Genomic DNA, 22,719 nt, shown 5'->3' with positions numbered 1-22,719 from the left:
CAAAAGAGGTACTTTGATCGCACTATTGTAATCACCCTCTTCACTTTTTTGGACACACCTTATTTATTGGAATGGCATGCATTTTCTAGGAAGGCATTTTTAAATATTCTGACAGGAAAACCTCACCCATCTCTAAGTAAACTCTTTTTCAGGTAAATAAATATTTATTGAAAATACAATCCCTGTGCTAAAATTATCCTTGTTTAAAACAAGCTTCACAGGGATGTTTCTCCTTATACAAATATTCAGGCTGGGCTGTTCATAGCTTCTGCTGCCTTCCACTCTTTGGAAGGAGGCTTCCTTCCACTTTCTTCCTGATGCTGTAAAAAAAGGGAGGGTGTGATGTGTTTGAGTGATGCCAAGTTTGAAGAAAAGAATGAGGTGGAGGAAGCTTCCTTATTCCAAGGCTTGGGTAGAAGCTCAAGAAGAGGATCTGTCAGGGTTCCAAGTAACACTCCCAATGAAATCAAACTCCGAGGCCTGAATTTCCTCAAAGCTAACTTTTATTAGAGATGTCATATTGGCACATCTGGGAAAATCTGAATCTGAGAGTTTCCGGATTTTCCTCACCCAAAAGAAAGTTCAAGTCCTTGCTCATTATCCACATGTCCATCACACACACCAATCAGGTACCCTCCAGAACAGAAGATACCTCCCCAGTCTTCTCAGCACAGCTGCAGGGCAACTTGGCCTTGACTTTCTGGAAAGAATGTTATTTTGACTACATATCATCTTCACTCCATACAATCCCCCCTCCCATTTTCCCACAGTAGAATTTGTGGCAGGCCTGAAGGCTCAAAGGTAAAAGATGGCTTCCAGGTCTGACAGGATCTTCTTTGAGCTGAACTGGATTATGGGAATGAGTGCTCATGTTCTCTATTAACCTCCCATGACAGAGATCCCCAATCTTTCCGGTTGTGTGAACTAGCAGTGGTGGCGGTAGGGGAAGGGGATGGCTTCTCACACATACTGCTTGCATGAATGCAGCTTCGTGCATTCACCTGATGCTTGCATGGCACGGTTCCCAACAGGCCTGGGCCCAGCACAGGGCCACGTAAGAGGTTGGGGGATCCCTGGACCATGATATTGTGGCTGGAATTCTAAACGGCACACACTTGTATGGTAGCTTTAAGGAAAGGTTAACAAATCCATCTTGTTTTCGTGCAACCCAGATTCTGCAGCTTCAAATTATCATTATTTCACTCAAGGTAATAATTGGACGTTCTTGTTGTCAACTATGGCAGTCTAGGGGAGAAAATGGAGTTGAGCAGTGCTCTACTTTGTTCTCATAATTTCTGGGATGTAATTCAAGGAGAGTGCTTAAAAATGATCTGGGAGAGAAGAGTTTCTCCATATTATTATGGAGGAGGAAGAAGAAGAACAGAAAACTCAGCCAACAAAAGGAGAAGAATTTTGCTAAGAACAACAAAACCATCCTTTTAAGGGTTATGGTTTGCCTGTAATAAAAAGCTTAAAACTGCAACTTGCAGTTTTAACCATCCTTATATAACTTCTGATATACCAGCCTATATAACTTCTGATGAACATTTTTGCTTCTTTTTAAGATGGTTCTCTGTAGAAGATAGGCACAGAAAATGGACCTGGCCTGTCCCAGTAATCCACAGCACGGATTTTGTAATAGCCCACAAGTGTTGTTCCTGTAAAAGAAAACCCAACAAATAGAGAAATTGTGAAATTTTAATTCCTTTACGAGTTACTCCTAAATTGACTGATCAGGCTGAAATATTTCTATAAATGCAATTGTGACTGTTCATTTAATTTGAATCCACATTAAGAATATTCTGTTACAAATGAAATTGCAAATCTTCTTATCTTGGATTGACAATTCCTGAAATCAATACATCAATCCATTTATATTTTAAATATGATTTTCTGCATTAAAATATAATGAAGAAAACTTGTTATCAGTGGAACAGAATATAGGCATCTGGATTTGCATTCCAATACAATTGAAGAGACTTTCAAAGTGGAGTAGGGAAATTTGTTGAGGATACATATCAATAGTAGGTGGGGCTACATTTCCTCTGTAGCAGTGGTGGGTTGCCCCCGGTTCGCACCGGTTCTATAGAACAGGTAGTAAAACCGATGGGAGGCCCTGTCCACCAACCCCAATGTCACCAAAATGCTTCTGCGCATGCGCAGAAGAGCGTGCGCGCAGCCCCGCTACGAACCAGTAATAAAGGTAAATAGAACCCACCCCTGCTCTGTAGGATCCTTTTTTTCATGAAACAGGCAGGCCCCTTTCATCAAAGATCTAAATGACTATCAACCACAGGATTTGAAAATTGTAGGTGACAAGGACTGCAGGCTCCCCCCTTTAAATTCAAGAAACTCTCCTCCAACTTCTGGTTTGCTGCTCGTCGCTGCCAGACGTTCCTTTGGGATCGTCAGCTTCCACTGCCTGTCAGAGCCGCCTTCACAACGGAATGGCGGCTCGAAAAAACTCCGTTTCCATGAGGAAACGGAGATAGAGCCGGCAGGGGTGGGTAGAACTCTCTGCAGAATCCCAAAAGTTTTTCTTTTACTTTTGGGACGGAGCGGATGAGATGCCCCATATCCCCAGCCGCTGCTCCGGGCTTTGGGAGACCTCTGCTAATGCAGAGCCAGGCGTCAAGAGCAAGCCTGCGAATTTAACAGATTATTCAAAGAAAATGTGAGCTGGACCTGTAATACTGAATCACAAGTATTTTACTTATCTTTTAAAAATTACTTAAGAGAAAGGAGGAAAAGAAAGAGGAAAAAAAAGCCTTTTAAAATGGCGTCTGCCGCGGCTGGAGGAGAGGCTGAAAGGGAAAGTCCTTCCGTTTTCTATTATTACAATGTAGCGGAATAAACACCACTGGCTACATTTGTAGACAAAACTTCGCTCCTGTGTCTTTTTCTCTCTTTTTCCCTTGGAGACTTGATATTGTTGTTGATTGGAAAGAAGTCCTTTTTTTTTGTTTTGTTTTTTTTTAACAAAGCCTGCCTGGGCGGAAACATGGCACTGAGACTTACAAAGTCAGATAAACAAGTAGGGGGGGGGATTCCCCCACCAACAATTTAAAGGAACAAGTTTTAACTCTTCAGTCTCAGAAACCTGATTTTAATATAATAGAATTTTTCTTAGAGGAGATTGAAAGAAGGGAGGAGATTGTGAATCAGCAATTTGAAAAATTTAAGCAGGAAATTAAAGAATTGGTGAAATCTAAGTTTGATTTTTTGGAGCAAAAAATTTTAAAAGTTGCTAATGGATTGTCAGAATTTATGATACAGTTGGACACAAATACTAATTTATTAGAGTCTAAAATGGAAGAAATTCAAGATAAATTGGACAATAGAAGTCAAAAAATTGAAAATGATCTGATAAACACTCAGGATAATAGCTCAGAAGAAAAACCTAAAATGGATGCTGATCAAAAGTCTGGTAATGTAGAAAATTTGCAACAGAAAAAGAGATTCTAATGGTACAATATAATTTCACAGAATATGCGATAAGATTAAGAGGTTTGCAGGAAAATAACAGAGATGATTTAAGGAAAATATCTTCTGAAATTCTAGCTGGGATTCTAAAGGTTCAACCTGAGGAAGTGTTTTGTAGGATTGACAGAGTTTATCGAATAAACTCCTGGATTGCCAAGCAAAGGCAACTGCCTAGAGATGTGGTGATTTATTTTACAGATAAAGAAATTAGGAATAATATCGTGCAAAATTCCTTCAATTCTAATTTGCAATTGTATGGAAGAAAGATTTGGATTTACAAGGAACTCCCACCTAAGATATTAATGGAAAGGAAGAAATTTGGTTTTCTGGTGAATGAGTTAAAAAAGAGAAATATCCCATTTAGGTGGGACGCCCCAGTTGGTATTATATTCAGATATCAAGGAGAAAGATACCAGCTAAATACTGTTGAAAGAGCGGAAGAATTTTATCAAAATAGGTTGAAAATGAACTTAACATCTTCAGGTATAATACAGGATAAGCAGAAGGAGCTGGAAATAAAGGTAAAATATCGAATTATAGAAACTGTACCAGATGAATTGCCTTTGGATTTATCGGACACCCCAGCTGGACTATCTACAAATTTGAGAGAAGTGGCATCTAACCTTAATGTGATGACTTATCAAGGCAAGGACAAGCATGGAAACCAATTAGGGGATATACAAGGGATAAAAAAGAAACATGAGACACAAAAACAAAACCAACAAGACCAATCTACAAAGCAGAATGAAAACCGACCAGATGATACACAACTTGTAGAAAGGAAACCAGGATGGAAACCAAACCCACAAAAAGAAAGGAAAAAAAGAAATAGGTTGCATAAAAATAGAAATTTTTAAATCAAGCAACAGTGAAGCCAGTGACTTTAAAATATGAATGATTATGTGTAAACATAGAAGAGGCGACGTATTGGTTAATATCATCCTGAGGATTGTGGCAGATCTCTGCATGGCCGTAATCCGGGGACGTGAAAAGAGCCTTAAACTGAAGGATTTGAATTATCCACTTTGGAATTTCTTTTTGTGTTGATAAACATATTATAATTATCTTGAATTATAAGGCAAGAGAATTATGCTGGGGCATGCAGAAGATCGGGTTGTTACCCACTACGATGATGGGAATGAATAATCCTGATGAAACCCATAATTATTACTATATGGAATATAATTATAATGTCACTCGGGTGGTTGTTTTTACCTTTATACATACAAGAAGATATTTACTACTGATGGGGGCAGATATGATTGAAGATCCTGAATAAACTGTTGCACCAGCAAGCTATGTTACCCTATTATGGATGTTGGTTCTACCAATCCAGTGGAAAGACCTCAAAGAAGATATTATATGGACTATAAATTTAAAGTTATTGTCTTTTCTTTTTTTTATCTAGATATAATGGAATATATAGACATATATTTTTAAGTAGTGTGGACAGTGAATTAAAGATATTAAGAATTGTTGTGTATGGTAATTTTGTATGATAGTGGGTGAATAAGCTAGTTAGTAGATTGATTAGTCTAAGAAAAGGGATTTTTAAGTGATATATTTAGGGGAGTGGAGGAAATGGATAGAGTGGAATAAATGTTAAACTAGATTTTATGGGGAAGGCCGCTTTGAAATGTTATAGTAATATATATAGAAGATTAAATGCTAAAGTAGGACTTATCGTATAGTTTTAAAGTGGAAGGTGGTCTTGAATTGTTGTAATATATAGATACAAGCTTGGGAGAGGAGAAAAAGGGCAGATTATTGCCAAATTGGGAGTTATAATACTATTATGCTAAATTAGAAGTTATTCTATAATGTTATAGTATAATGTCTTTTTTTTTCTTTTTTTTTCTGAAATGTATGGATAAAGGGGGATGTCATAATATTAATAATATTTTTAGTAAGTAAAGGTCAATATTTAGAGGAGGGAGTAAGTAATCTGTTATGAATTAGGTTTTTTTTTTTGTTACGAAGAAGTCACAGGGGGGGATGGGTGGGGAGGGGGGGTTAGGGAGGGGGAGGGAGAGGGGAAAAAAAAAAGGGGGAAAAATTTGTATTTGAAAACTTTTTCAATAAAAAAAAAAAAAAAGAAACTCTCCTCCAAAAAATACCATGCAGAAATGTTTATAAATCTTCCCTTCAGTTCAAAAATCAATTTAAGATTTGACATAAAACACTTAAAGAAGACACATACTTTATGCATATGTTCATCATTTTTCTTCAATTTCCCCCTTTAAAAATGTTCCCTTCCATAAACTGCCTCTGGAGGCTTCAAAACATTATGGATGGAAATGAAGGTGTCATTACATGTTTCACTAAATAAGGATCTAAGGAATGTTTAGCTCAGCAATCCTGAAACAGAATTTTAGGGAAGATCTTAAAGACACTATTCGAAAAGAAACCTATTTTCCTGATTTAGAAAAAGGCTTAAAACGAAAGCTTTCCTTCCCAAACCAACTAATTTATATTAATGTCTATATTTTTAATATGAAATACAGTGGTCATAATAAATAACATTTTAAATAGTTTTTAGTAAGAATGGTAGTTTCCAATTAAATTCCAAAGACATGCTTGAGGTTTTAAACTGAAATGGCATTTGTTGTACCGTAAAAAATGCAGGAAGTGGTTGTTGTTTTTTTTACCTGGGCTGTAGATGAACATTGTAAATATACTGTCCTTGACACTGATTTGGTGATACTCATTCCCATCCACTGAAAACATCACTTCAAATTTTTTCAAACATCTGTGTAAAAATACACATGCATATTTATCACAAGGGTTACAGGGTTATTTTTATTTTTTCTGCAGTGTAAAGGGGTTTCTAGGAAAAGACTATAGAGAATTTGAAAATATTTTCTCAAACAACTTTTTTTTAAAAAAAGCAACAAGGGGAGAACCCAAAAGGTGAGTATCTCTCTGCATAGTACAGTACCAATTACAAAATAAAATTAAAAAAAAGATCTATTCTCATGAATTGGACAAAGAGCTGCCTTTGAGATTGATAAATACATGTTAAATATTAAAGCTGATATTATTACTACTACAGTTGTGTCAGCACCATAGTGTTTCTAGGTTGAAAGGATTGAATGGTGACATCACTGTTGCCCGGGGGACACCTACTTGGGGGCTCCTTTCATATCCCTGTTAACTTGCTCACCAAAGTGGTACCCATTGATCTACTCGTGGTTGCCTGCTTTCGAACTGCTGGGTCGGCAGGAGCTTGAGGGTGTGATGGAGCTCATCCTGTCCCACAGCAGCAACCTGGTTTTGAACATGAGCCCACCAATTGTCAGCCCAGTGTCTTAACCTTGTGAGCCACCGCTCTCCTATTAAAGCTACTGATCAATTTTGCTAGTAAATGGGGGAAGATTAAATTATCCCAAAGACATTTCTTTAGTATAGTATAGGGCTGGCTGGGGAATTCTGGGAGTTGAAGTCCACACACCTTAAAGTTGTCAAGGTTGGGAAATATAGGTAGTCCTCGACTTACAACCACAACTGAGCCTAAAATGTTTGTTATTACGCAAGGCAATGGTTAAGTGAGTTGAGCCTCATTTCACGACCGTTTTTGCCATAGTTGTTAAGCGAATCAATGCAACTGTTAAGTGATTCATGCGGTCGTTAGGCAAATCTGACTTCCGTCATTGACTTTACTTGTCGGAAGATGGCTGGGAAGGTTACAAATGGTAATCACATGACTCTGGGACAATGTAACCGTCATAAGTACATGACAGTTACCAAGTGCCCAAATTTTGATCACATGACCATGGGATGCTGCAATAGTCACAAGTGTGAAAATTGGTCATAAGTCACATTTTTCAGTGCTGTTCTAACTTCGAATGGTCACTAAATGGATGGTTGTAAGATAAGGACTTCTTATGAGAGTTTCTGCTCTTCCCCCCCCTTTTTTTTTTATTCTATGCCTCTGTTTATACAACCAATGATTGCATTAGTTTTGTTGGTAGCAGCCAAAAAAGCTAATACAATCCTTGGTTGTATAAACAGAAGCATAGAATCATAATAACATAAAGTATTATTACTGTGTTATAAAGCCTTAGTAAGGCCACACTTGGAATACTGCATCCAGGTTTGGTCACCACATTAGAAAACAGATGTTGAGATTTTAGAAAAAGTGCAAAGAAGAGCAACTAAGATGATTAAAGGTCTGGAGACAAAAACATATGAAGAACCCAGGATTTGGGTTTGGCTAGTCTACAGAAAAAAAGGACTAAGGGGAATATGATAGCAGTATTCCAGTATCTGAGAGGCTGCCACAAAGAGGAGGGGGTCAATTTATTTTCCAAAGCACCAGAGGGCAGGACAAGAAACAATGGATGAAAACGAATCAAGGAGAGAAGCAACCTGGAATTAAAGAGAAACTTCCTAACAATGAGGACATTTAACTAGTGGAACAGCTTGCCTCCAGAAGTTGTGGGTGCTTCATCACTGGAGGTTTTAAAGAATTGACTGGACAGTCACTTGTCTGAAATGATATACAGGATCTCTTGCTTGAACAGGGGGTTGGACTAGAAGACCTCCAAGGTCCCTTCCAGGTCTGTTCTGATTTTTTCACTTGTGAAAGGTGGCTTTGTCTCTAATAAAAAGGATTATTAGGAAAAATATGATAGAGGCACAGATTTCAAATCTTTCCTGCAAATGTCCCAAACAGTAAAAGCCATTTCTTATATTATACGATTCAAACTTCTTTAGTGCTACAGATGCAAGTCAAGGTGAGCTGAGAAGTATTCATCAGCCCCAGGTTTCTGCAGCCTTATGTTAACTTAGGTTAGAAGTATGATGGGGAAGAAATTTTTTCAGGTAGTTGCTTGCTAACGAAGAAACATTACAGTGTGCAAAATTTAAAATTGCTGTTAAATTAATAGTATTTTATCTGAAAAATGAATGAAAGGAAAACAATGATGGATTTCTTGAAAATGACCTACTTTGAATTCACACAGCTGTCATCCCACGTTATCAGAACTTGTCCTTTCATGAGACCAATGAAACGAACACCATTCACCTGCCAAGACAGAATCGCTTGAACTAAATACTGCATGCATGGAAAATATGAGCTGAGATTCAATTCATGTTATTTAAGGTGTGGATTGATTCATTTTAAGTTCAGGAGAAACGAAAGCACATCAGCTCACACAAATAACAAAGCCTTGAATGATGGCTGAATAACCAGGGAAACTAACCAGGGTTTGGATTTTATTAGAATATTTTTCAAAGTAGCATTTAGAGTTGATTAAGCGGAATGTTAGACTTATTGTGTTCACTCACCATGAATTTAATTTGTGTGCAATAAAAGAACACAGCTTTGGAGTATCATCTCACATACTTGGAGAATGCAAGCTGTTTCTTGATGCTTTCTCCTTTACAACTCATCCCGACATCTTTTAAGAAATTTGAATTGACAAATAATACAGCGACTTGCACAATGCTATAGTGAGGAATGTTCTTGCGACTGCTACTCACATGCCTTTGTAACCACCTGCAAATTAATCTCACTGCAAGCAGAATCAAGGTGAGCCACAAATATGTGCTGCCTTGTGATTGTGAATCACGGTTGCATTTTCCCAATCTCAAGACTGGGCAGAGAGTTAATCCTTCGTAGGACAAGACATTGTGTGTACTAGATAAGTGTCTTTTGCTACCAGGGGCTCTTTGCCGCATTAAGGAAAAGATCTTAGGACATTTTTGGTCAAATTCTTGAATTTTTGTAAGTGCTTGGCATAGGGCAAAAGCTCATCCTGTAAGAAAAACCCAACACAGCCTTATACATTGTTCACATCTAAGATAGAACTAAACAAACAAGCAAGCAAACAAATAACAAAACAAAAACCATCCTGCTATCTTTGCTTCTTATACAGGTTGGTAGGTGTTGTGGCCCCGCCCTCCGAGCCTATCTCATTGGAGGAAGAAGGCTCCGAACATGAAGAAGAGGAGTCGGCCAGGCCTCCCTCTCCAGGCCCCTCCCCTCTGGCACTGCCTCAAGTGCCGGCCGAGGAAGAGGAGATTAGCCAGGAGCGAGGTGTCTCCGATGAGAGCGAGGGAGGTGATCTGTCGTTCCTGGATCCACGCCAACGAAGGCGTGATAAACGGTTGCAGCAGTTAAGGAGGCGTGCCAGGGATTATAAGTGAGTCACTGGACCACACCCCAGAGACTATATAAGAGAGTGTGGTGGCCATTTAAGACTCTGTGACGAACAAAAACTAACTCTGGCTAGTCACTTGAACAACACCTAAATCTGCTGAAGGTTCCTTGTTTTGAACTGGACTATTTGCAATTTGTATGTATTTTCTGTTTATCTGATGAAGTAAAGCCCTTGGCAGTCGATGCTCGTATAGCTGCCAAGTTTTAGATAACAACCTGTGTGCGTGCCAAGTGCTTTCTTAACCCTCCGCTGGCTGTGTGTGTGTGTGTGTGTGTGGAGACGGGGACAGAACAGGTAGGCTTTGCTTAGAGTTCATGAAAACAGAAAACGGGAGAAGATTGGCCAAATGGTCCAGAATAATAAAATCTACTTTGGTGGATTTGTCACTTCAAAAATATAACCTTAAGATATGTTGATTCTGATTTGCTTACTTCCAGATAAGTGTATATATGATTGGGCCTTGATAGAAAAAAAAAATCAGGAGCAATACGCAGAGCAGACTGTCCTTCTATCATAAAGTTAGAGCACAAGAATTTCAGAATACGCAAAATGGGGCACTACCCATTTGGAAGGATGCAACTCATCATGTAATGTTTATGTTAATTTCCCTTTCTTTCAACTCCAGCAAACTAGTTGTAAGAGTGAGAAAGAGACAGATTTTTCTTTTCAAATTAAAAGAACGGTGGCACAGTGGTTAGAATGCAGTGTTTCAGGCAAACTCTGCCCATAGCCTGGAGTTCAGTCCTGATGGAGTTCAAGATTGTCTCAACTTTCTATCCAGGGGTGGGCCCCTGGGGGCTCAGCAGGGTTCGGGCGATCCTCTAGTCAAGGATCCCCAGGGTTCGGTGAACTCCCAAATGCCACTCCTGGCTGGCCATGCCCACTCCACCCCTCCCCTCCCAGGATTCTCCACGCGACCTGTTCATCATTCCAGGTAAGTGCAGGGGCCGCGCGGAGGGTTTGGGAGGGCAAAAAATGAGCCTACCAGAGGTTCCGGAAGTCCAGAAATGGGCCTGTTTCTAGCCTCCGGAGGGCCTTTGGACCCCGGGGGAAGCAGTTTTTGTCCTCCCAGAGGCTCAAGGAAAGCCTCCGGAGCCTGGGGAGGGCCAAAAATGCCACTCCTGCTGTGGTGCAGGTGGCCGACTAGGCCACGCCCACCATGGCCACGCCCACCCAGCAACGGGGCAGCGAACCCGTTGCTAAAGGATCTGGAGTCCATCCCTGCTTCCATCCTTCTGAAATCGGTAAAAGGACCACCCAGACTGTTGGGGGCAATATGCTGACATTGTAAACAAGCCAGAGATTGCTATCTAGCATAATGGGGCAGTATATAAGTCTAAGTGTTACTACTATTGCTATCTTGGGGAATGCAGCTTTTTTAGTGCAAACCTGACACCCTTATTCTCTGAGACCTGTTTGTCTTCTAGGCCTACAAAAGTCTATCCTGTGCACGTTTTAGGAGTAGCCAGATATCCCTAAGACATATATTTACCACCTCAATGATAGTTATATCTTGGAGCAAGGACTGAAAACCTCTAATCCTTCATACATTGTTGGACTATAAAACAGCAAGCACTGCCAGCGGGGAGAGAACCAGAGACCTGTAGTTCAACAGCCAGAGGGGCCAAAGTTCTTCACAGATGCTTTATAGGCCATGCTTTCCTTTTGGCTGGAAAGCTGCCTCTTTCCTTTCTAACCTTGATGGTTTTTACAGGTTCTGTACAGGGGGAATACTTTGCCAAGGAAAAAAAGTGGCATCTGGTGCACAGCAGTGTAAAAACCTTCTTTGGATCAAATAGTGCTGATAAAGGATAATAAAAGAACTGTGGGAGTCATTGAAAGAACGCCAAGAATCCTCCAGCCTCTCCTAACTCCAGAGTGAAGTCAGGCTAAGAGACAAAGTCATTTAGTTTCCACCTTACTAAACTTTCGGTGTTTGCAAGCAAGTGGCATAAGAGAGCACCCACCTGGTTGGGAGCAGAGAGGGGCTTTGCACAAATATGAAGGAGGAAAACAGCTGGAATTGGAAGTTCCTGCTTCAGCACTAAATGGTCTTTTGCAGGTAGTGGAAATGGCCCTTTCACCACAGGATCCTAAGAAATAGATTTAAAATTAATGTTTAAAAAAGGCAGAGATGCTGGAGAACATTCTCTAGAACCACAATGACACATATGAGTTGCACTGATATAGTTAAGCAGATTGAAAGTTATCAGTAGAAGACCATCATGTAAAGCAGGGGGTATCCAAACTTGGCAAGTTTAAGATTCATGGCAGAGGTGGGTTTCAGCAGGTTCTGACCAGTTCTGGAGAACCGGGAGCGGAAATTTTGAGTAGTTCGGCGAACCGGTAGTAAAAATTCTGACTGGCTCCACCTCCATCTATTCTCTGCCTCCCAAGTCCCAGCTGATCAGGAGGGAATGAAGATTTTACAGTATCCTTCCTGTCACGCCCACCAAGCCGTGCCACGCCCACCAAGGCACACCCACAGAACCGGTAGAAAAAATTTTGAAACCCACCACTGATTCATGGACTTCAATTCTCAGCTGTGCTGAGAATTGGCTGGGTGGGGAATTCTGGGAGTTGAAGTCCACAAATCTTAAAATTACCAAGTTTGGAGACCCCTGATCTAAAAAGAGCCACTTCTTTGTCTCTTGTAATCAAATCTTTCATTGTAATTAGGGTGGCTTCTGCATTTTTATATAAGATATTTCATGTTTAAGCCTTCATTTAAAAATATGGCTGTTGGGAATTTCAACTGGCTTCTTAAGTTGAACTCTATCATGATCATCTTTACCTCTTTTCTTAACTCGTTGCAGAATGTATGCTGACCAAGCCTAAAAGATGATTCAGGGGATGCAATCCCAGGATAAGGGGCAGCTGACTTAAAGAACTACAGAAGGGTGTTACATTTATACCCCTATGGATTCAGATATTAGACTAGGACAACCCAGCTTCAAATCTCTCTTCACCCATGGAAGCTCATTAGCTGACTTTGGGTCCTTCACTCTCTTTCAGCCCAATCTGCCTCTCAGGATTGTGATGGTGAGGAAAAATGGGAGGGAGAATCTTGTACACACCACCTGCAGGAAAGGTGAAGTGTAATTCTAACAAGCAAATAATGGCCTCCAAATTTTACTTATTTGTTTAAGAAATGTATATGGCTTCTCATCTTGAATAACTGTGGCACTGGGTGGTGTATGATTCACCAGCAACATGTCAATATATCATGAACCCAACATTCAGAGGTCAAATGCTCCCGGTTCGGACTGGATTGCCCAATCCGGTAGTGATGGCGGTGGATGGTTCGGAGAACCGGTAGCAAAAATCCCTGCCCCCTCCCCCGCCCATGCCCAGCTGAGCCGCGCGATCGTCAGAGGTTCTTTTTTTACTTTTAAAAGCAATGCTTTTAAAAGTAAAAAAAAAGATTGCATGCCACAGCTGATCACACACACACCCGTGCGCTGTTCTACTTACTGCATGCCTTCTTTTGGCGTGCAGTGCGCGCACGCACCTCGATTTGGTACATGGTGCACACTGCGCATGCACAGCCAGCGAACCGGTAGTAAACCGGTTCATATTTCACCACTACCCACATTTATATTACATCCTTTCATGCAAGTACTCCAATTCGGCTGGGATAGGGGGATGGGGCCAACCGTATCTAACCACATATGGATATGGGGAAGGTCATTCCAGTGGGCAGGCATTACAAAGGAAAAAGCATATTCAAAAGAAAAGCAGAGAGGAGGCAATCCTGCTTCCTGCCACTTATGTGTATAGCTAGTGGAGAGAACGTGAGAGACATAAGACGTCAAAAGAAGAGAAATATGGAGAAATATAGATGGGAGACCCCATCTATTTCTTGCTTAGACCTGTTTGTTTCATTTTTGTCCCCTAGTTGGCACATGACTCCCAAGAACGAATATTGTTCCCAATAGGTGAGGGAAGCTGAGGCCAACATTTCTGATTTCCAATTCTCCTCAGAAATTCTCTCTGTGTTTTGCTACAGTCGCCTGCAATGCCTTCCTTGGTTTTTTAAAAAAGCCCCATTTGCACTGAACCACTGAGCAACTTGAATGGGACACGGGTGGTGTTTAGATTCCCTAGTGTTCAAGCAAGTCCTAACAGGAGACCATGGGGAAAAGATCAAAAATAAAATCCGAGGGGAAGCATTCCTTCTGGCTTTGTTTGTAAAGATATTTATTATCATAAACATTTACATAACCCCTTCCATCATGTCAGGTCCATGGAAAAAGCTGGCCCACAAGGAGCAAACATCTGGTTAACATAAAAAGGAATGAATCCGATTGGGACAACTCCCTGATTTATTTCTACAGGACAAGACAGAAGAGATACAGAGGATAGGTGAGTAGATTGGGGACAGGAGGGGGGTTGCCCTCATTTAGAGATCATTCCATGGTGCTAGTGGTGTTAGAGACATATATTAGTTTAATGCCATTTTGACTCTCCCCACAAAGCATCCTGGAAAATGTAACTTGGAAAAAATAATCACAATTCTTTTATTTGAAGGACTGTGGCACTGCCTCGCTTCAGAATTAGAGTTCCTTTAATTGCTTGGGGAGAAGGAATTACAACGTATCTGTGACATCTGGAGAATAAAGAAACTATCATAATGCCAGATATAGACACGGGGGTCAAAACATCAAAAGGCAAGATGAGAAACAATGGATGGAAACTAACCAAAGAGAGAAGCAACCTAGAACTAAGGAGAAATGTCCTAATGGAGCAATCAACCAATGAAACAACTTGCCTTCAAAAGTTGTGGTGCTCCGTCACTGTAGGCTTTCAAAAAAAAAAAAAAAAAGACTGGACAATTGTTTATCTGAAATGGTATAGGGTCTTCTGCTCGAGCAGGGGGTTGGACTAGAAGACCTCAAAAGTCCCTTCCAACTCTATTATTCTATGTGCTAATGTAACGGTACAAGTTCACACAAATACCAAAATAAACGTAGGTTTTGAAGTTTTACCAGAGAAGGACTTTTCAAATGAGAGTAGTTCTTGCAATAGTTCAAATAAGAGCAGTGCTGAGTAGACGATGGAGCCAAGAGACTGGAAGTGAGGTGAGAGGTTGACAGCCAAATATGAGTTTTCTTTCAGAATGTTTCTCAAGGGAGCTCTTTATTGCTATGAAGAGCAGAAATGTTCAAAAGGGCTGCTAACATGAAGAGATCTGGAGGCTTAGATGTTTTATTTTTCTATTCAAGAAATTGCAGAATTTGGAAGTATTGTGCTTTTTAAATAAACAAATGAGAGCAACTCTAAATATATTAAGAAGTAAATATGTCTGTATCCAGTGGGGCTTATTCTTTAATGCGTAGGTAGGACTCATTGAAAAACTGTGACAGAAGCATACATTGTTATGAATGCTATGGAGAAAGCAGACAGTTTTGTTTAAGTTCTACCTTACAAAAACATGGAAATGAACCTATCAAAGGCTAGTAGGTAGTTTCTTTTGAACAACCCCGGAATCAATGGAACAGGAGCAGTCTGCCTCTGAATACGCAATCCAGTCACTCTGTCAACCTCTGCTTATGAGTTCTCAGAAATCTTCAAAAGTTAAAAAGAGAATGCTGGACTGGGTCTAACTCAGCAGAAGAGTACCGGCATTCAGTAAAGAAAGAGGACAAACTGTTTGAAATAAGGGACCAGTATAAGGCAGCTCAAAAGAGTATACAGGAAATATGTAAGGTGGTAGTCAGAGCCTGTTGCAAAGGTTAAACTTATAATCAAGAGAAAAAAGGAAAAATGCCTCTTTCCCCTCAGCTTTTAGTTGGGAGATGTGAGGGACCTTCTTGTTGTAAGACTGAGCTAAAATCTTAAGGGTTTTATCCTATCATCTGTTCACTTAACACTCAAAGCTATAGAAAAACTTTATTAATGGACATTTTAATGCCTTCCTTCCTTCCTTCCTTCCTTCCTTCCTTCCTTCCTTCCTTCCTTCCTTCCTTCCTTCCTTCCTTTCCTTCCTCCCCTATTACATAAGCTTTCCCCAGCCTTGGCTGAAAATTGTGGGAGTTGAAATCCAACACATCTGGATGAAGTTAGGAAAAATTAGCTTAAACAAATGGTTTCTAGCATGGTCTGGACATCAGTGAAAAAGTTTATTGTTTGTTTTATGGTTTGTACCATAAATATGTATACAATGCCATAGTGATTACTGTATTTTTTGGACTATAAGTCACACCGGAGTATAAGACGCACCTTAGTTTTTGGGGAGGAAAATAAGAAAAAAGCTGATTGGGGGTGGATCGGCCTCCAATCAGCTGTTCCCAGAGTTGAACTTTAGCAACAAGTTCGTTGGTTGTGAGCTCTGCGCCTTGCTTTTTTTTCAGCCTCTCAAACGGAGGTTTCAGAGGCTTTTTTTTCAGCCTCTCAAATGGGGGTTTGAGAAGCTTTGTTCAGACTCTGAAACCTCCGTTTCAGAGGCTGGGCGGGGCTACATTTGGACTATAAGACACACCCAGATTTTCACCCTCTTTTTGGGGGTAAAAAAGTGCATTTTATGCTCCAAAAAATACGGTATTTTGAAGTAAATTTTCATGCAACAGAGATATAGGACGACAAAACATACTTAGGAAGAAACTCACTGAATTCAGAAACATTTGCCCTCAAATAAGTAGGGCCTGAGTCTGATTTCACAAAGAGCCATTTCTCAAGTTCACGATACTGTACCTCAGCATCTCTTATTTGCTCCAATTGCATCTGAGAAGGAAAATCCGGCGTTCCCATTTTCTTCCATTGCAAATATGGATTGGTTAGGCTGTTATCCATGTAGTATGTGACGTATACAAGGTCTTTGAGAAAACAAATCGTTTTATAGTTTTATTACAAATAGTAATAGTTTTAAGGTTTGGCTTTAGCTGAACATCAAATCAAACATAAATGTTCTGGTTCACAGTCAATTATTTAATGATTTCAAGTGATGAGTTTCAGGCCTCAACTTTTAGACAAAATAGCTTTAGAAAGAAATTGAGAGGTAAATCATCAGGAGCCTGAGAAACCCAAGCTGGCCTGGGTCAGCTGTAGGCCACTGAAAAGGTTTTGCATCCTGAAATATGAAAGGGAAGGGTGGGGGGGGAATCCAACTGACCTTAACTAAAATACAATCCTCAGTAGACTGTTCTGATGGGAGGCAATGTAGGAGCCAAATCTCTAGATAGATTCGTCAATCCCTGAGTTGATATCTACAACTCTAACAGCTGGTCAACATTTTTCACTCTCCTGCACTCTCCAGTTAAAAAGGTGGGGGGACTGCTTGAAATGTCACTTGATGAGTGAGGGAGAACAATCCAGAAACTGTTATTTTCATAACTCAAACCCGGGCTGTTTGTTGAAGTGAAATCTGGGGAGCCCTTTCACTGTTTTCTGACTCTTTCTGAACCCTGCTTGGGAACGATTCTTTCTATGGGAATGAAAGCAACAGTTTTGTTCGAGAGAAAGAGCCAAAGTGAACTTTTCTCACAATCAGAATTTTTTTCACCAGGAAGTTGTCTCGGTCTCACCACCAGAACCAAAACAAAAACCCCAAAACAGTGAACATCCATACCATTGTTTCACAAAACAGAATTCTGCATTTTGCATGCGTGAAGGGGCATTGGTCTTACCTGATATGCTCCTTCTTGGTGTGCTGAGAGAGAATCCAAGGAATGGGTTAACTCAGTCTCTGAGCAGAAAGGCAAAGTTAACCATTCCTTGGATTCTCCTCAGCACACAGAAGAACTGTCTATTCAAATTAAGCCATTGGGGATTATCTGCTGGCCAAGCACCTTGTGAGTTCAAATCCCAAAACCTCTTCCCATATTGCTTAAAGAATGACCCTCCTGTGCCTCTATTCAAACTGAATACTAATTTAAAAATAAGTATTTAGTGATCTCTTTAGGATGAGGCAGTGGGTGTGTGTGTGTCATGCTGTAGCTCTTAGGAACTGTCCATTGCCCTGTGAGACCTCAGAAAAGACCACTCTTGCATTTGTTTAGCAGTGCATGAAGCTTACTTCCTCCAAACTGAATGTAAATCTCATGTTTCTGGAGCAGAGGTGGTATTCAGCAGATTCTGACCAGTTCTGGAGAACAGGTAGCAGAAATTTTGAGTAGTTTGGAGAACCGGTAAATTCCACTTCTGGCCCCGCCCCCATCTATTCTCTGCCTCCCGAGTCCCAGCTGATTGGGAGAAAATGGGGATTTTGCAGTATCCTTCCCCTGGAGTGGGGTGGGAATGGAGATTTTGCAGTATCCTTCCCTTGCCACACCCACCAAGCCATGCGCACCAAGCCACACCCACAGAACCGGTAGTAAAAAATTTTGAATCCCACCACTGTTCTGGGGGGTATCAGGTCAATAGCGCTTTAAAATGTCATAGCAAAATTTTACCTCTGTGTCTAGGATAATTGGCTAGCTTTAGAATCACAGTACTGGTGTTTGAGGATGTCTTGTTATCATTGCTTGAATAGATCAGTATTGATGCTTGCCAGCTGTCCGACAATTGTAGCCCTGAAGGTTTGTGCAAGCTGGCTAATATTCCCAAAGTGTTACAGTCTTCTGATTTGTGACTGGAAATGTTGGCAGAAACTTGCTCTTCTCCTGCACAAGAGGAAGAAAACCAAAAAAAGGGGCTTGAAATGAGAAACTTACAGAGGAGCATTTAAAGCACGTTATCGTAGTTCTGGAAGTTGGCCACATGAACTGTAAACTCTGTGCTAGAACACTTCATCAAAAGATTTGAATTCCATGTGGGCATAAGAAGACCTGAAGTTTGAAGTAACTTTAGTTGAAGATACCTAAGTTGCTATATATTGGTTCTTCTTCTGTTGATTAAAAGCTGTCCTTCTAAGATTCTGCCATATTTTTTATTTTTAGATTTTTTTAATCCCCTTTATTATTTTTATAAATAATTCAAGTTGGCAAACATACCTACTTCTCCTTCTTCCTGTTATTTTCCCAAAGTGAGTTGGGTTGAGACTGGTCTAAGTTCACTCAACTGGCTCAGATAAGTTCACTCAACTGGCTCAACCGGGTTGAGACTGGTCTACGTTCACTCAACTGGCTTTCATGCCAAAGGTAGGACTAGAACTCACAGTCTTCTGGTTTCTAGCCTGGTACTTTAACCACTAATTATTTGCTGTTGGAAGGCAAATTCCTATTACTTACTACCACACACTGTTTTTCCCTCCAGTATGTTATGAGAAGTAACAGGTATGAAGTTTTAACTTATTGATTGATAACTAATATATTTCCCAGTTCTGTTGAATTAATATCAGCTGGTCAACATAATATACTTCTTCCTTTTTTTATCAAATACAAGATACTATATTTTTCAGAATATAAGACGTACCTTAGTTTTTGAGAGGAAAATAGGGGGAAAAAATTCTGCCTACCAGGTATTCATCTGGCTAGCATCCTTAGCCTGGTCAGCTTCAGCACATTAGTTCACTTGCTGGTTTTGAGGTTGGGGCTGGTTGGGGCTGAAAAACAGCTTCAACAGCACAGCTAATCGTCGGAGGGCACTCCAGTGACTAAAGCAGGCGAAGAGCAGAAGGGGTAAGAGAAGCCAGCAGCTATTCTGGGTAGCCATTTTGGGCACTGCGCATTGCGTTTTCAGCCTCCAAAAGCATCGCGTTTTCAGGCGGCGATGTGCTTTGGCGATCCCGGCAGCCTTGAAGGGCTCTCAAATGGAGCGTTTGGAGGCTGAAAATGCGATGTGCGGAGCCCCAAAACACAAGCCGGTGTTTTGTCAGTGGCAATCTCTGCAGCCAGGAAGAAGATGCACAGAGGCCGAAGGGTGGGGGCCAGCGGGTGGCCGGGGTTACATTCGGAGTATAAAATGCACCCAGATTTTCAGCCTTTTAGGAGGGAAAAAAGTGTGTCGTATACTCCGAAAAATACGGTACTTCATTTCCTGGAATAGTTAAGTGTGTGTAGGAAATGACTAGGCTGAGCCCGAGGAAGGAGTCAAATGCATCATCAGTCTTGAATCCCTTTGTGCCCACAAGAGATCCAAGTCCAGCTCACTTTGAATTCCGCTGCCTGTTACCTGCCACCAATTTGCTTTGAACTATTCCTTGAACTATTAACCTTGAACTGTCTGGACTCTTGATTTGACAGTGTGATTAGCAATTCTGAAAATGAATGAGGGGGGGAGGGGTGTTGTACCTAGCAAAGCCAGCAAGCCCATTACTGTCAGCACCGGCTTCCTCACCATCTGGATGTGGGGGGGCTTTGTGTTATTCATCTGAAAGCGTGCCGTAAGGGTCCTCTGGGTGAAGTAATAGGGATGGTAACTCAGAAATGCATTGTCATTGCTTAGCAAAGTGTAGTTGATGGTGTTGTTGGGTTTAGCGATCAGAAGATTTTGATGCTGAGCAATTACCTGTAAAGTAAAGAAACACCATTTGACAATATGCAAATGATTGTTAGTTCAATAAAACAAGTGATATTCTTCTTTTATTTTAGCTTACACTCTTTTATCTTACCTACTGTATTTTATTCTATTTTATCTCACCATAGCTATTTTGTCTCATTTCACTGTACCTGATCTTATCTCATTTTATTGTACTTTACTTTGGCTGATGCTCAAGTTTGATATGGTCAATTGACTAATCAATAAAATTTTCTTTTTTTCAATTTATATACCGCCCTTCTCCCTGAGGATAGTATATCGTACTATAACAAGTAATAGAAGTAATCTTCACAGGAGGCTTTTCAGGATTTTTTATGGCAAATCCACCACAGGACAAGGTCATTATTTTAAACCAATCCTATCTAGCCTATTGCCCTTCATATGTATTTGGACTAACAATTCTCATCATTCACACCCAAGTTAAGAACACTTGAAGACACTAGGTTGGGGAAAGGGTGATTTGCATCTCCCTTATGAAATTATATAGTATATAAATCATGGTGGTGAGTATTCTGCATACAGTAAAGTTTTGCAACAAAGCAGCTCAGATTATGAAACGCATATACATTAAAATAGGTTTGCAATATTTCCTCTTAATCTGGATGCTTTATTCCCTATCAATACTATTTAGTGTATACTTAGCAAAAGTTGGTTTGCAATATGGAGAAATATGGCACTGTGCAAAGCACTGAAATTCCAAAGTTAATTTATTGGTATAAGATACAGTATATAAATTGATTAAATAAGTAAATGATTTTATTATTTTTGACTACTCAGAATTCAGCAGCATTTGTCATATATTTCCAAGTACAATACTGCGACAAGGAAAAAAATAGAAGTTGTTTCAGACAATTAAAAGAAAAGCTAAGATTTTCAGCTGTGCGCTGGGTCAAATATTGTATATGATTGCTTTGCAGTCTTCCTTTTTTTTTTTCCAAATAATTTTTTATTAAACATGTTTCAACTTTAAAAATCACATTTGCAGTCTTCCTAAAGCAGCATACATAGCTGAACACAAATATTTCATGTTGGGATTACTGTACAGCTTTCTTTTTTTTCTGGCTCATTTCTAATTCCAAACAGATGACTGCGCTGCAATTTATCTCAGCTTATAGAAGAAATTGAAACCAGTTGCAGGATCACTGTGACAACTTGAAAACAAGAAAAGCACTGTAACATCTTAACATCAGAATCCACCAAGAAAAAAGCCTTTCCAATAGCTTAAATTGACCTAATTCCCTAGCCAGCTAAAATTAGGAATTTAAGAGGAGGATTGCGACAGCATAACTAATCAGATGTAGAAGGATTAATGTTCCATGCCAAAATACGCACAAAAAAAAGCAGATTAGCTCTTAAGAACACCGAGTTCTGCAGAAAGGAGTTGTATTAAACTGCATATAAAATCACAAAAAGTTGTTCACGTTCAACTGAATGAGGCCCCAGGAAGACATTGTCATTATTTCTAACTCTATTAATTTATGGAAGGTGGATATGTGAATGAAATAAACTTAACATTCCTTGCTCTTCACTGAAAAACCTAAGAGGAGGCAACTCACAGCACTAGCACTTAGCACTAGCGCTTCATAATGGGGCCAAAATTATTTAATTTGATTTTATTCTACTTTTAAATTTTGTACGTATGTGTTTTATTGTTTGGCTGTGCACCGCCCTGAGTCCTTCAGGAGTAGGGCGGTATAGAAATCAAATCAAATCAAATAAATAAATAAATAATGCTTTATAGCACTCTTTGAGCAGTTTATAGAGGCAGCATATTGCCCCTAATAATCTGGGTCCTCATTTCACCGGAATGAGAAGGTCCTCGGAAGGACAAGGCTGTGTCAACCTTGAGTCGGCGAGGATCGAACTCCTGGCTGTGGGCAGAGCCAGCCTGCAATACTGCACTTTAAAAACTGTACCACTGAGAGCTCCTAGCAAAGTAAATGGGGAAGTTGGATTCACTTAACAACAACACTATAAACAAAAACATGATGGGAGTTTTGAGTATACCATATTTGAAACATTAGTTTGGAATCTTTCAGCTACAATTTCTAATTCATTTACCGCATGGCATTCAACTAAAATTCAGTGAATACAAATTCTGGACTGTCTGTCAGATAATTCCATCCCTTCTCAACATTCAGAAGCTGATGTCAATTGCTTGAAATTCATACTGAAAAGCGAATTTTGAAAAAGACACAAATTATGTTTGACTTCTTCTTTCTGTCATTCCTTGATCTTTTAAAATGGGAGGATAAATTGATCAAATATAAGGAGAGAGGAGGCAGAGGGTTTTATAGAATTGGTGACTTAATTGCTGAAGGAAATCCTATTATACCTGAACATATTTTGAAAAATGATTAGTTGCAACCCGGTTTCCAACAAGTCAATTGTATTTTCATAAACTGCCTCCATCTAATACATTCAAAACTAGCAATAAAATCTGAATAATGGCATATATCAATTTCACTTTGTGGGAAGTACATCTCAGCAGTACTTGTACTGTGTAAACCTCTTATGTAAATAATGGCAGATTTGTTTGAAAGTTTTACTGCTTAGCTCTCTTCCCTGTTGTGTAACCATGACTAAGAAGTGTGGCGTGCCAAAATCAGCAACAATGCCAGGCACCTCTCCTGCTGAAGTTGTGGATGCCAACTGG

General features: G+C 40.0%; 1 protein-coding gene across 2 annotated transcripts in view; it reads right to left on the bottom strand.

The window, feature by feature from the left end:
- Positions 1 to 343: 343 nt before the first annotated feature.
- The window catches only part of IDUA (alpha-L-iduronidase), a 64,481-nt gene continuing 42,105 nt past the window's right edge, over positions 344 to 22,719 (bottom strand). The window contains exons 8-14 of one of the 2 annotated variants that reach the window (XM_070935445.1): positions 19,817 to 20,033; positions 18,038 to 18,247; positions 16,341 to 16,462; positions 11,615 to 11,740; positions 8,433 to 8,509; positions 6,132 to 6,232; positions 344 to 1,658 (exon numbers count right to left, since the gene is read on the bottom strand). In XM_070935445.1, the coding sequence (XP_070791546.1) occupies positions 1,561 to 1,658; positions 6,132 to 6,232; positions 8,433 to 8,509; positions 11,615 to 11,740; positions 16,341 to 16,462; positions 18,038 to 18,247; positions 19,817 to 20,033 (951 nt within the window). In that variant the 3' untranslated portion in view covers positions 344 to 1,560. The remainder of the gene's footprint in view (positions 1,659 to 6,131; positions 6,233 to 8,432; positions 8,510 to 11,614; positions 11,741 to 16,340; positions 16,463 to 18,037; positions 18,248 to 19,816; positions 20,034 to 22,719) is intronic. The other variant, XM_070935446.1, reaches the window with a different exon arrangement.

This window comes from Pituophis catenifer, unplaced genomic scaffold (genome assembly GCF_029215685.1).
Source record: "Pituophis catenifer annectens isolate HBS135680 unplaced genomic scaffold, rPitCat1.0.hap2 SCAF_2, whole genome shotgun sequence".
Classification (NCBI taxonomy): domain Eukaryota; kingdom Metazoa; phylum Chordata; class Lepidosauria; order Squamata; family Colubridae; genus Pituophis; species Pituophis catenifer.
Note: the sequence above shows the minus strand (reverse complement) of the source record. Positions and strands in the feature narration are given on the sequence as shown.